We start from the raw sequence: 13,727 nt of genomic DNA on the forward strand, positions 1-13,727 counted from the left end.
CTTGGCAACAAGGGCACCCTGCTGACTCATATCCAGCTTCTCATCCAGGCCCTTTTCTGCAGAACTGCTGCTTAGCCAGTTGGTCCCCAGCCTGTAGCAGTGCATGGGATTCTTCCTTCCTAAGTGCAGGACTTTGCCCTTGTCCTTGTTGAACATCCCACCCTGATGGGTCAGATTCCTTGTGACTCTCCCAGGCCACAAACCGCTAACAGGGGGAACTGCTGAGAAAGCACCAGGCCTTGTAGAAGCCACAGACCAGCCTGATCGGTGCTGGGGAAACACCCCTCCAAGCCAGGCAGGGGAGGGAAGAGGGACAGGACCCCAGTGCCCCTCACTGGCACACACAGCAATGACCTGCCAGCCTTGCTGGGGCAATCCCTGCACTGGGATCCCGCCAACCAGCTCAGGAGAACCGTTCCCATCATCCCCTCCGACCAACCCACTGCTGCCCAGCACACGCCCCCGAAATCAGCCAGGCCAAAGTACACCTTTACTGTTGAGATGAAGGGGGGACTGAAAGCCACAGAAGTGGACAGACGTGGCACAGATGAGTGGATGGATGGAGTCGGAAGGAGGGGTACATGTGGAGATGGATGGATGGAAGGGTACATGGAAGTAAGGAGGGGTACATGTGAGGATGGATGGAGGGAAGGAGGGATACATGGAAGGAAGGCGGGGTACATGTGAGATACATGTGCAGATGGATGGATGAATGAATGGATGGAGGGAAGGAGGGGTACATATGGAGGGAGGAAGGGGTATATGGAAATAATACAGCAGGGCAAAGATCATCCAACAAGTTCTGAGAATGTATTGGAGAATTTTTTTTATTTCAGATGGTGGAGAAAGCTAGTGGGGAGAGGTTGTTCTAGATTTGACTTTGCCAAATAGGGAGGAACTGGTTGAATTTGAAAGTGGAAGGCAGCTTAGGTGAAAGTGTTCATGAAATGATCATGATGAGTTTGTGATTCTAAGGAACTGGGAAAACAGCACAATAAAGATAATGGATTTCAAGAAGGCAGAGACTTTAGCAAACAGAGAGTTGGAGGTAAGATCCCATGGAAAGCAAGTATAAGGGGAAAAAGAATTTGAGAGAGTTGGCAGTTTTTCTTAGAGATGTAATTAAAGGGAACAAGAGCAAACTATCCCATTTCAAAGGAAAGATAGGAAGTTTGACAACAGACCACCCTGTCTTAACCAGGAGATCTTCAATGCTCTGAAACTCAAAAAAGAGAGTTCTACAAAAATTGGAAATTAAGTCAAACTACAAAGGATGAATATAAACAAATAACACAAGTACGTAGGGACAAAATTAGAAAGGCCAAGGCACAAAACAAGATTAAACTAGCTAGAGACATAAAGGGTAACAAGAAAACATTCTACAAATACATTAGAAGCAGCAGGCAGACCTGGACAGGGTAGGCCCATTACACAATGGAGAGGGCTGGGGGGAAACAATAACAGAAAATGTGGAAATGGCAGAAGTGATCAATGACTTTGTTGTTTCGGTTTTCACCAAAAAGGTTAATAGTGATTGGATGTCTAACCTAGTGAATGCCAGTGAAAATGTGGTAGGATCAGAGGCTCAAATAGGGAAAGAACAAGTCAAAAATTACTCAGACAAGTTAGCAAAAAGAAAAGGAGTACTTGTGGCACCTTAGAGACTAACCAATTTATTTGAGCATAAGCTTTCTTGAGCTACAGCTCACTTCATCGGATGCATACTGTGGAAAATACAGAAGATGTTTTTATACACACAGACCATGAAAAAATGGGTGTTTATCACTACAAAAGGTTTTCTCTCCCCCCACCCCACTCTCCTGCTGGTAATAGCTTATCTAAAGTGATCACTCTCCTTACAATGACAGGTTTCAGAGTAGCAGCCGTGTTAGTCTGTATTCGCAAAAAGAAAAGGAGGACTTGTGGCACCTTAGAGACTAACCAATTTATTAGAGCATAAGCTTTCGTGAGCTACAGCTCACTTCCTCAGATGCATATCGTGGAAACTGCAGCAGGCTTTATATATACACAGAGAATATGAAACAATACCTATTCCCACCCCACTGTCCTGCTGGTAATAGCTTATCTAAAGTGATTTCCAGCACAAATCCAGGTTTTCTCACCCTCCGCCCCCCCACACAAATTCACTCTCCTGCTGGTGATAGTGGTGATTCTCCTTACAATGTGTATGATAATCAAGGTGGGCCATTTCCAGCACAAATTCAGGTTTAGATGTCTTCAAGTCACCAGGGCCTGATTAAATACATCCTAGAATGCACAAGGTGACTGAAGAGATATCTGAGCCATGAGCGATTATCTGTGAAAAGTCATGGAAGACGGAAGAGATACCAGAGGACTGGAAAAGGACAAATATTAGTGCCCATCTATAAAAAGGGAAATAAGGACAACCCGGGGAATTACAGACCAGTCATCTTAACTTCTGTACCCAGAAAGATAATGGAGCAAATAAGCAATTAATTTGCAAACACCTAGAAGATAATAAGGTAAATAACAGTCAGCATGGATTTGTCAAGGACATATTGTGTCAAACCAACCTAATAGCTTTCTTTGATAGTGTAACAAGATTTGTGGATGCGGGGGAAGCGGTAGTGTGGTATATCTTGACTTCAGTAAAGCTTTTGATACTGTCTCGCATGACCTTCTCAAAGATAAACTAGGGAAATACAACCTAGATGGAGCTACTATAAGGAGGGTGCAAAACTGGCCAGAAAACTGTTCCCAGAGAATAGTTCTCAGTGGTTCACAGTCATGCTGGAAGGGTATATCAAGTGGGGTCCCGCAGGGATCAGTTCTGGGTCCAGTTCTGTTCAATATCTTCAATGATTTAGATAATGGCAGTACACTTATAAAGTTTGTGGACGATACCAAGCTGGGAGGGGTTGCAAGTGCTTTAGAGGATAGGATTAAAATTCAAAATGATCTGGACAAACTGAAGAAATAGTCTGTGGTAAATAGGATGAAATTCAATAAGGACAAATGCAAAGTACTCCACTTAGGAAGGAACAATCAGTTGCACACATACACAATAGGAAATGACTGCCTAGGAAGGAGTACTGCGAAAAGTGATCTGAGGGTCATAGTGGACCACAAGCTAAATATAACTCAACAGTGTAACTCTGCAGCAAAAAAAAAAAAAAAAAAAAAAGCAATCATCATTCTGGGATCAGGAACAGTCAACATGGATTTACCAAGGGCAAGTCATGTCTGACCAACCTGATTGCCTTCTATGATGAGAGAACTGGCTCTGTGGATATGGGAAAAGCAGTGGATGTGATATATCTTGACTTTAGCAAAGCTTTTGACACGGTCTCCCACAGTATTCTTGCTAGCAAGTTAAAGAGGTACGGATTGGATGAATGGACTATAAGGTGGATAGAAAGCTGGCTAGATCATCGGGCTCAACGGGTAGTGATCAATGGCTCGATGTATAGTTGGCAGCCAGTATCAGGCAGAGTGCCCTAGGGGTCAGTCATGCAGGCCGGTTTTGTTCAACATCTTCATTAATGATCTGGAGGATGGTGTGGATTGCACCCTCAGCAAGTTCGCAGATGACACTAAGCTGGGGGGAGAGGTAGATAAGCTGGAGGGTAGGGATAGGGTCCAGAGTGACTTAGACAAATTGGAGGATTGGGTCAAAAGAAATCTGATGAGGTTCAACAAGGACTAGTGCAGAGTTCTGCACTTAGAACGGAAGAATCCCATGCACCGCTACAGGCTGGGGACCAACTGGCTAAGCAGCAGTTCTGCAGAAAAGGACCTGGGGATTACAGTGGATGAGAAGCTGGATATGAGTCAGCAGTGTGCCCTCGTTGCCAAGAAGGCCAACGGCATATTGGGCGGTATTAGTAGGAGTATTGCCAGCAGATCGAGGGACGTGATCCTTCCCCTCTATTCGACATTGGTGAGGCCACATCTGGAGTATTGCATTCAGTTTTGGTCCCCCCACTACAGAACGGATGTGGACAAATTGGAGAGAGTCCAGCGGAGGGCAACGAAAATGATTAGGGGGCTGGAGCATGTGACTTACGAGGAGAGGCTGAAGGAACTTGGGTTATTTAGTCTGCAGAAGAGAAGAGGGGGGATTTGACAGCAGCTTTCAATAACCTGAAGGTGGGTTCCAAAGAGGATGGACCTAGGCTGTTCTCAGTGGTGGCACATGACAGAACGAGGAGCAATGGTCTCAGGTTGCAGTGAGGGAGGTCTAGGTTGGATATTAGGAAACACTATTTCACTAGGAGGGTGGTGAAGCACTGGAATGGGTTACCTAGGGAGGTGGTAGACTCTCCATCCTTAGAGGTTTTTAAGGCCTGGCTTGATAAAGCCTTGACTGCGATGATTTAGTTGGTGTTGGTCCTGCTTTGAGCAGGGAATTCACCAGATGACCTTTTGAGGTTTCTTCCAACCCTAATATTCTATGATGTATTAGCAGGAATGTTGTAAGCAAGACACGAAAAGTAATTCTTCCGCTCTACTCCACACTGATTAGGCCTCAGCTGGAGTACTGTGTCCAGTTCTGGGTGCCACATTTCAGAAAAGATGTGGAGAAATTGGAGAAAGTCCAGAGGAGAGCAACAAACATTATTAAAGATCTAGAAAACATGACCTATGAGGAAAGGCTGAAAAAACTGGGTTTGCTTAGTTTGGAGAACAGAAGACTGAGAGGGGACATGGTAACAGTTTTCAAGTACATAAAAGGTTGTTACAAGGAGGAGGGTGACAAACTGTTCTGATTAACCTTTGAGGACAGGACAAGAAGCAATGGGCTTAAATTGCAGCAGGGTGGTTTAGGTTGGACATTAGGAAAAGCTTCCTGACTGTCAGGGTGATTACGCACGGAACAAATTGCATAGAGAGGTTGTGGAATGTCTGCCACTGGAGGTATTTAAGAGCATGTTAGACAAACACCTGTCAGGGACGGTTTAGCTAGTATGTGGTCCTGCCTTGAGTGCAGGGGACTGGACTAGATGATCTCTCAAGGTACCTTCCAGTCCTACACTTCTATGATTCTGTGTGGGCTGACGGCTGGCTGGAGCAGTGTGTGTGTGGAGATGGATGGGATGTGTGTGGAGATGGATGGATGGATGGGATGTGTGTGGAGATGGATGGATGGATGGGATGGTGTGGAGATGGATGGATGGATGGGATGGTGTGGAGATGGATGGATGGATGGGATGGTGTAGAGATGGATGGATGGATGGATGGGATGCGTGTGGAGATGGATGGATGGATGGGATGCGTGTGGAGATGGATGGATGGATGGATGGATGGGATGCGTGTGGAGATGGATGGATGGATGGATGGCATGGTGTGGAGATGGATGGATGGATGGGATTGTGTGGAGATGGATGGATGGATGGGATTGTGTGGAGATGGATGGGATGCGTGTGGAGATGGATGGATGGATGGGATGCCTGTGGAGATGGATGGGATGCGTGTGGAGATGGATGGATGGATGGGATGCGTGTGGAGATGGATGGATGGATGGGATGGTGTGGAGATGGATGGATGGATGGGATGCGTGTGGAGATGGATGGATGGATGGGATGCGTGTGGAGATGGATGGATGGATGGGATGGAGTGGAGATGGATGGATGGATGGGATGTGTGTGGAGATGGATGGATGGATGGAGAGGTATGTCTGGGAATGGATAAATGGATACATGGAAGGAGGAGATGTGTGTGGAGATTGAGGGAGGGGAACATATACATATGATTTGGCTATCAGATCACTTCACCTCCATTCTCCATGAAGAAACCCTAAATCAATAAAGCCTGTAACACCACTGCAGCTGACATCTGATAGCACTGTTAGTATTTATTAGTAAATATTCACCCTTTTAGTCCTTTACTTTCAGCATATTTGATTAATTTATATATCAACTATGCTTTAGAATCTTTATGATATTAACAAAGGAGATGTTTGAATTCTAAGGACCAAAACACTGGGCCTTGTTCTATAAGTAACCCTAGTCAGGTATTCTATCTATTAGGCTTTAATCTAATAATCTGTGGCATCTCCATGCCTATAGAACTCCAGATATCCTTGATTCCCTTAATCAGAGGCTAAAATAGGGAAAGAACAAGTCAAAAATTACTTAGACAAGTTAGATGTCTTTAGGTCCCAAGGCCTGATGAAGTGCATCCTAGAATGCACAAGGAACTGACTGAGGAAATATCTGAACCATTAGCGATTATCTTCGAAAAGTCATGGAAGACGGGAGAGATTCCAGAAGACAGGAAAAGGGCAAATATAGTGCCCATCTATAAAAAGGGAAATAAGGACAACCCGGGGAATTACAGACCAGTCATCTTAACTTCTGTACCCGGAAAGATAATGGAGCAAATAATTAAGCAATCAATTTGCAAATATCTAAAAGATAATAAGGTGATAAATACAGTCAGCATGGATTTGTCAAGAACAAAACTTGTCAAACCAACCTAATTAGCTTTCTTTGACAGAATAACAAGCCTTGATGGAGGGAAGCAGTAGACGTGGTATATCTTGATGTTAGTAAGGCTTTTGATACAGTCTCACATGACCGTCTCATAAACAAACTGGGAAATGCAACCTAGATGGAGCTATTAGAAGGTGGGTTCATAACTGGCTAGAAAACCGTTCCCAAGGAAAGAACAGGAGTACTTGTGGCACCTTAGAGACTAACCAAGTTCCCAGAGAGTAGTTCTCAGTGGTTCACAGTCATGCTGGAAGGGCATAATGAGTGGGGTCCCGCAGGGATCAGTTCTGGGTCCAGTTCTGTTCAATATCTTCATCAATGATTTAGATAATGGCAGTACACTTATAAAGTTTGTGGATGAAACCAAGCTGGGAGGGGTTGCAAGTGCTTTGGAGGATAGGATTAAAATTCAAAATGATCTGGACAAACTGAAGAAATAGTCTGTGGTAAATAGGATGAAATTCAATAAGGACAAATGCCAAGTACTCCACTTAGGAAGGAACAATCAGTTGCACACATACACAATAGGAAATGACTGCCTAGGAAGGAGTACTGTGAAAAGTGATCTGAGGGTCATAGTGGACCACAAGCTAAATGTAACTCAACAGTATAACACTGCAGCAAAAAAAGCGAACATCGTTCTGGGATGTATTAGCAGGGGTGTTGTAAGCAAGACACGAGAAGTAATTCTTCCGCTCTGCTCTGCGCTGATTAGGCTTCAACTGGACCATTTTGTCCAGTTCTGGGCACCACATTCCAGGAAAGATGTGAAGAATTGGAGAAAGTTCAGAGAACAGCAACAAAAATTATTAAAGGTCTAGAAAACATGACCTATGAGGGAAGATTGAAAAAATTGGGTTTGTTTAGTCTGGAGAAGAGAAGACTGAGAGGGGACATGATGACAGTTTTCAAGTACATAAAAGGTTGTTACAAGGAGGAGGAAGAAAAATTGTTCTTCTTAACCTTTGAGGACGGGACAAGAAGCAATGGGCTTAAATTACAGCATGGGCGGTTTAGTTTAGACATTAGGAAAAACTTCCTAACTGTCAGGGTGGGTAGGCACTGGAATAAATTGCCTAAGAAGGTTGTTGAATCTCCATCACCGGAGCTTTTTAAGACCAGGCTGGACAAACACCTGTCAGGGATGGTCTAGATAATATTCAGTCCTGCCATGAGTGCAGGGGACCGGGCTGAACGACCTCTCGAGGTCTCTTCCCGTTCTATGATTCTATTAATGTAGATCTGATGCTGACATAAGCATATATAAACCTGGGATTGATGAGGGGTGATGTTTCGTAGGGGAAATCACTAGGGAAGAATGACCATGGGGAAAGGAGGACCCACTGAGAGAGATTATCTTGAACAACGTTGGTCGTCTCCACTGTAAATAATGATGCCTTTACACATCAATTGGTAAAGATTTCCAAGATTTCCTCTGAAAGGAAATCCCATCGGAACAGATGGTTCTGGGCAGGGGGCTGGGACCATGTGCATAGTGGGGGTTCTGAGAGCCACTGAACCAAACTGTAAACCCTGGATATGATGGAAACCGATTCAAGCCAGGGGGTGCAGCAGCACCCCCAGCACCCCTAGTCCTGAGGGCGGGGTTTGTGGCAAGGAGGGGTCTCTTTGTCTATGTATTGACAGAAGGTTTGGAACTTAGTTGGAGGATGAAACTGCGTGTCCCACCAGTTCCAGTGGAGAAGGGACACGGCCGACTCTGCCCCTCACCCCGGGATGGGGCTGGATCTGTTCTTTCTGTGCCAATCTCCGACTGTGGATTTTGGTTACAGAATTCCAGCTGACCCTCTTATGTGACAATCTCAAACTGCCATTAACTTCAGACATGCAACAACATCACCTCTGCCCCTCCTCTGCCAGCTGGGCCAACTCCTCACCCCCACCACCCATGCACTAACTCCCCACCCCTCTCCCGCAGGCTTCACCCGCCTCCCCACCCCCATCTGGCCCTGGCCCTGGCCCTTCTCCCCAGCCTGGGTGGGGGGGGGAGCCGGGAGTGGGGGACCAGCAGGGAGCTCAGTTCAGGCAGCGTGACCCTCTCGTGTTCTCTGCCCAGCCATCTGGCACTGTTAATGATCAATTTCTGCTGCAGTTCGGGGAGTGGAGTGGGATCAGAAAAGAGGTAGAGGGGAGTGTGGATTCAGAAGGGGGCAGACGGGTGTGGGATATAGGATTGGGAGCATGGGATCAGGGCCCATCGGAGGGGTGGGAGCAAGGATTGGGGAGGTGTGGGGGACTGGAGAAGGGGGTGTTGGATCAGGGAAGGGATTGGAGAAGGAGCAGGGACATGGGATCAGGGATCAAGAAGGGTGGGGGTGTGAAATATGGGACCGGGGAAGGGGTGGGATCAGGGATTAGGAAGGGGCAGGGGTGTGGGATACAGGACTGGGGGAGTGGTGAGATCAGGGATTGGGAAGGGGTGGGGTGTGAGATCTGGGACTGCGGGAGGGACATGGGGAGTGGTGGTGGTGTCAGATCTGGGATTGGGGAAGGGGTGGGATCTGGGATTGGGGAAGGGGTGGGGGTGTAGGATATGGGACGGAGGAAGGGGAGGGATGTGAGATCAGGGTTTGGGGGGCAGGGTGGAATATGGGACTGGGGAGGGGTGGGATCAGGTATTCGGAAGGGGTGGGAAGGATATGGGACTGGGGGAGTTGTGTGATGGGGGAGGGGTGGGGGGATTGGAGATGGGGGTGTTGGATCAGGGAAAGTAGGAGGGATTGGGGAGGGGCATGGGTGGGATCAGGGATCCCCCAATCATAGGGGGCACGGCACTGGCTCGGGCAGGGAGTGGGATGTGGGATTGGGGCAGGAGCAGCCCGCGGCCCAGCTCCCCTGCGACTCACTCACCGTCTTTCTCAGCCATCTCCTTGCAGCGGTTAATGATTGACTGGGGCCACTGGGCCGGGCCAGACAGACCCCGCTCCCCTGGCACCCGGCAAGTCCTGCACCCTGGGGACAGAAAGCACAGTGGGGCGGTGACTACAGGGTTCCCAGCCCTGGCTGGCGCCAGTGAAGGACTCCCGGGCTCTGAGATCCCGCCCGGGGACCCCAAATCCCCTGCCTCTGCAGCCTTTCACCCCACAAGCCTGGACACACAGGGATGGTTTGCTGGGAGCTAAGGTACAGCTACCTCTCAGGCGGGGCAGCTGGGGAACAGCTGCATGTAACATCGCAAGGGGACAGCTCACCCGGTGCTGACATGCAGCCACCTCTGGGGTGGGGCCCGATTCTGTGCTGTCCAAGCTCCACGTACTGAGCCACAGCCCCTGCAAGCCCATGGGGCAGGCACTGGCTGTGGGCGCTGCACTGAGGAGAGACAACCACAGCAGCCAGCCAGCCACTGCCGAGCCTGCACTGCTGTTTTGGCAACGGGCAGCGCTGGATAAACCATACCCACATGCGCCTTTCCATCCACCCATCCCCCATCCAGCCACCCTCCCCTTCCCCCCATGCACCCCTCCATCCACCCCTCCATCCCCCCACGCACCCCTCCATCCTCCCATCCCCCAACCAGACACCCACACATCCCCCCCACACGCACCCCTCCAGCCACCCATCCCCCATCCAGCCACCCTCCCTTCTCCCCACGCACCCCTCCATCCACCCCTCCATCCCCCCCACGCACCCCTCCATCCTCCCATCCCCCAACCAGACACCCACACATCCCCCCACACGCACCCCTCCAGCCACCCATCCCCCATCCAGCCACCCTCCCTTCTCCCCACGCACCCCTCCATCCACCCCTCCATCCCCCCACGCACCCCTCCATCCTCCCATCCCCCAACCAAACACCCACACATCCCCCCACACGCACCCCTCCATCCACCCATCCCCCATCCAGCCACACTCCCCTTCCCCCCATGCACCCCTCCATCCACCCCTCCATCCCCCCACGCACCCCTCCATCCTCCCATCCCCCAACCAGACACCCACACATCCCCCCCACATGCACCCCTCCCTCCATCCATCCCCCATCCAGCCACCCGGCCCTCCCGCCATACACCCCCCCATCCAGCCACCCCTCCATCCACCCACACATCCCCCCACACACACCCCTCCATCCACCCACACATCCCCCCCACACACCCCCACACATCCCCCCAGCGCACTCTTCCATCCATCCAGCCAGCCACCTGCTCCTCCCTGCACACACCCCCATCCAGCCACCCGCCCCTCCCCCCAGGCACCCCTAAATCCAGCCATCCCCCAACCAGACACCCACACATCCCCCCCACACACACCCCTCCATCCACGCATCCCCCATCCAGGCACCCACCCATCCCGCCCACACATCTCAGTCCACCCATCCATCCCCCCACATGCCCCTCCATCCACTCATTGACCCCACTCACCCCACCCCCCCATTCTCCCTCACACCCCTCCACCCACCCCACATACCCATCCCCCAGGGGGAGGAGTGATCTGGGTGTGGTGCCCAAGGGGGCGGGAGATTTGGGGCACAGTGCCCAGTGGGGGTCAGAGTGGGGAGCTGAGTGGGGAGCCCAGGGGAAGGGGTGATGTGGGTGCGGTGCCCAGGGAGCCCGGGACAGGGGTGTCTGTGGTGGGGGTGTCTGAGCACGGTGCCCTGGGTGGGGGTGCCCGGGGGGGGTGTCCGGGGCACGGTGCCAGGGGTGGGGGAGTCCGGGAGCAGTGCCTGGGGCAAGGGAGACTGGGGCGGCGGGTGCCCGGGGCGGGAGGTCCCTTACCGGCGACACGTCCCTCCCGCTCCGGCTGCCTGCGGGCTCACCGTGCAGCTGGCCGGAGCTCCCCCGAGCTAGGCGGCTGGGCGCGGGCCGGCATGGCGGGGGGCGCCGGGCTCAGCGGGCCGATGGCTCACCCGGGGCGGACGGAGCCGGGGGCCCGGGAGGGGAGGACCCGGGCAGGGCTGCCCAGTGGGCGTGGCAGCTCCAGGACACCTGTGCCCGCCCCCCCCCAGCGCCCCCCGGGGAGGGGGCAGGGGGCCAGGCTACACACAGCACAGGTGGGGGGGGGGACGGTAACTGGAGGGGAGAGGGGGCTAACGGTTGGGGGGCGGGGTCTGGGAGCCAGGACTCCTGGGTTCCATCCCACCTCTGGGGGGAGTGCCCTGCCAGGAAGTCTCTCCCCTCGCCGTCCCGGGGGCTGGCTGGGCAGGTAGCCCCCCTCCCCCCCGCATTTTCCTGGCAGTGTCGCTTACCGCTGCCGCCTCCCTTCGCTCAATGGGGCCATTGTGTCCTGTGCCCCTCGGGGCTCCCCTTAGCCTGGGCACGGGCTGGGAGGAGGGGAGTGGGGGCGGCAGATGGGAAACCTGCCCTGGCTGGGTCCCAAGCTGCTGGCTGCTAGGCCTGGCATTGTCCAGGGGAGGAGCCCACACTCTACTGTCCCCCTTCGACCCCGGGTATAGAGGGGAAACTGAGGCACGGTGAGATATTCAAGGGTAGAACCCAGGAGTCCCTGCTCCCAGTCTCTGCTCTAACCACAAAGCGGGACAGCCAGCTAACAAGGGCCCCCATTTGTCAATGGGCTCGCAGCAGAGGCTAATGTTGGCTTAACACTAATTTGCAACCCTGGAAAGGCTGCACCACAAAGTGTCTCCTCTTACAGCCCGGTGTAAATCAGGAGGGACCCCATTGCAGTCACTGTGGTGGATCCCTCTCTCGGTAACACTGGTGTAAATCCACTGATGCATCTGACTGCAGCCTGCCCTGTTTCTCTCCCCCCCCCACCCCCATTGGCCCCTTTCCCATAGGCAGAAAGGGGCCAATCCTGCGCTCTGGGCCTGCATCCAGCCAGCCCCTGGAACAGGCGCCTGAGGATGGCAGGGACAGGCAGCTCCCAGCTCCCCAGGCCAGAGGGGTTTGCTGACTCGGGTCTCTAAGTGCCTGCTCCAGCTTGGAATGAGCCCGGAGGTGCCGGGAATCAGCCTACAGCCCCCCAAGTCCTGCTGCCACTCTCGATTTGCTCTGGTTAATGCACAGCAGGTTATAGCATGTCTGTGCTAGATTGGGAGGGGAAACTGAGGCACACAGTGGGGGAGGGACTGGCCCAAGGCCGTATGGCAGGCCAATGGCCCAGCTAGGAACAGAATCCAGGTGTCCCGAGCCTTAGTCTAGTTCTCCACCAACTTGGCCATGCAGGACAGAAAGTTATAACCCTGAGAGCCCAGATCAGTTGGAATGAAATGACCAACACTGGCCACTAGACAAGGTCAAGGTCCCACCAGCCACTTATCAGGGGCATTTCAGTATCCAGTGCAGGCAAGCGAATCTGGGAACCTTCGAGGGAACCCATTTCCCATTAGAGAGATTGGGGCCCCCCATTGTGCCAGGCACTGCACAGACCCCGACTGAGATCAGGGCCCTGTTGTGCCAGGCTGTCATAAATATAAAGGGAAGGGTAAACACCTTTAAAATCCCTCCTGGCCAGAGGAAAAACCCTTTCACCTGTAAAGGGTTAAGAAGCTAGGATAACCTCGCTGGCATCTGAGCAAAATGACCAATGAGGAGACAAGATACTTTCAAAGCTGGAGTGGGGAGAAACAAAGGGTCTCTCTGTCTGTGGGATGTTTTTGGCCAGGAACAGAACAGGAATGGAGTCTTAGAACTTAATAAGTAATCTAATTAGATATGCGTTAGAATCTGTTTTGTTTAAATGGCTGATAAAAAAACCTGTGCTGAATGGAATGTATATTCCTGTTTTTGTGTCTTTTTGTAACTTAAGGTTTTGCCTAGAGGGATTCTCTATGTTTTGAATCTGATTACCCTGTAAGGTATTTACCATCCTGATTTTACAGAGGTGATTCTTTTACTTTTTCTTCGATTAAAATTCTTCTTTTAAGAACCTGATGGCTTTTTTCATTCTTCTTAAGATCCAAGGGTTTGGGTCTGTGTTCACTTATGCAAATTAGTGAGGATTTTTATCAAGCCTTCCCCAAAAAAGGGGGTGTAGAGTTTGGGGAGGATTTTGGGGGGAAAGACGTTTCCAAGCGAGCTCTTTCCCTGTTATATATTTGTTAGACGCTTGGTGATGGCAGCAATAAAGTCCAAGGGCAAAAGGTAAAATAGTTTGTAGCTTGGGAAAGTTTTAACCTAAGCTGGTAAAAATAAGCTTACGGGGGGTTTCATGCAGGTCCCCACATCTGTACCCTAGAGTTCAGAGTGGGGAAGGAACCTTGACACAGGCACTGCACAGACCCCTAACTGAGATCAGGGCCCCGTTGCACCAGGAGCTGCCCAGACCCCGACCGAG

The 13,727-nt window shown here is 51.3% G+C and overlaps 1 protein-coding gene across 2 annotated transcripts in view; it reads right to left on the reverse strand.

Moving 5' to 3' along the window:
- HPN (hepsin) overlaps positions 1-11,417 on the reverse strand; it is a 29,385-nt gene extending 17,968 nt beyond the window's left edge. Inside the window, exons 1-2 of one of the 2 annotated variants that reach the window (XM_084613368.1) lie at positions 11,248-11,417; positions 9,348-9,449 (exon numbers count right to left, since the gene is read on the reverse strand). In XM_084613368.1, the coding sequence (XP_084469494.1) occupies positions 9,348-9,363 (16 nt within the window). In that variant the 5' untranslated portion in view covers positions 9,364-9,449; positions 11,248-11,417. Of the gene's footprint in view, positions 1-9,347; positions 9,450-11,206 lie in introns of both variants that reach the window. The other variant, XM_084613367.1, reaches the window with a different exon arrangement.
- Positions 11,418-13,727: the final 2,310 nt, after the last annotated feature.

This window comes from Lepidochelys olivacea, assembly GCF_965140295.1.
Source record: "Lepidochelys olivacea isolate rLepOli2 genome assembly, chromosome: 24".
Lineage (NCBI taxonomy): Eukaryota > Metazoa > Chordata > Testudines > Cheloniidae > Lepidochelys > Lepidochelys olivacea.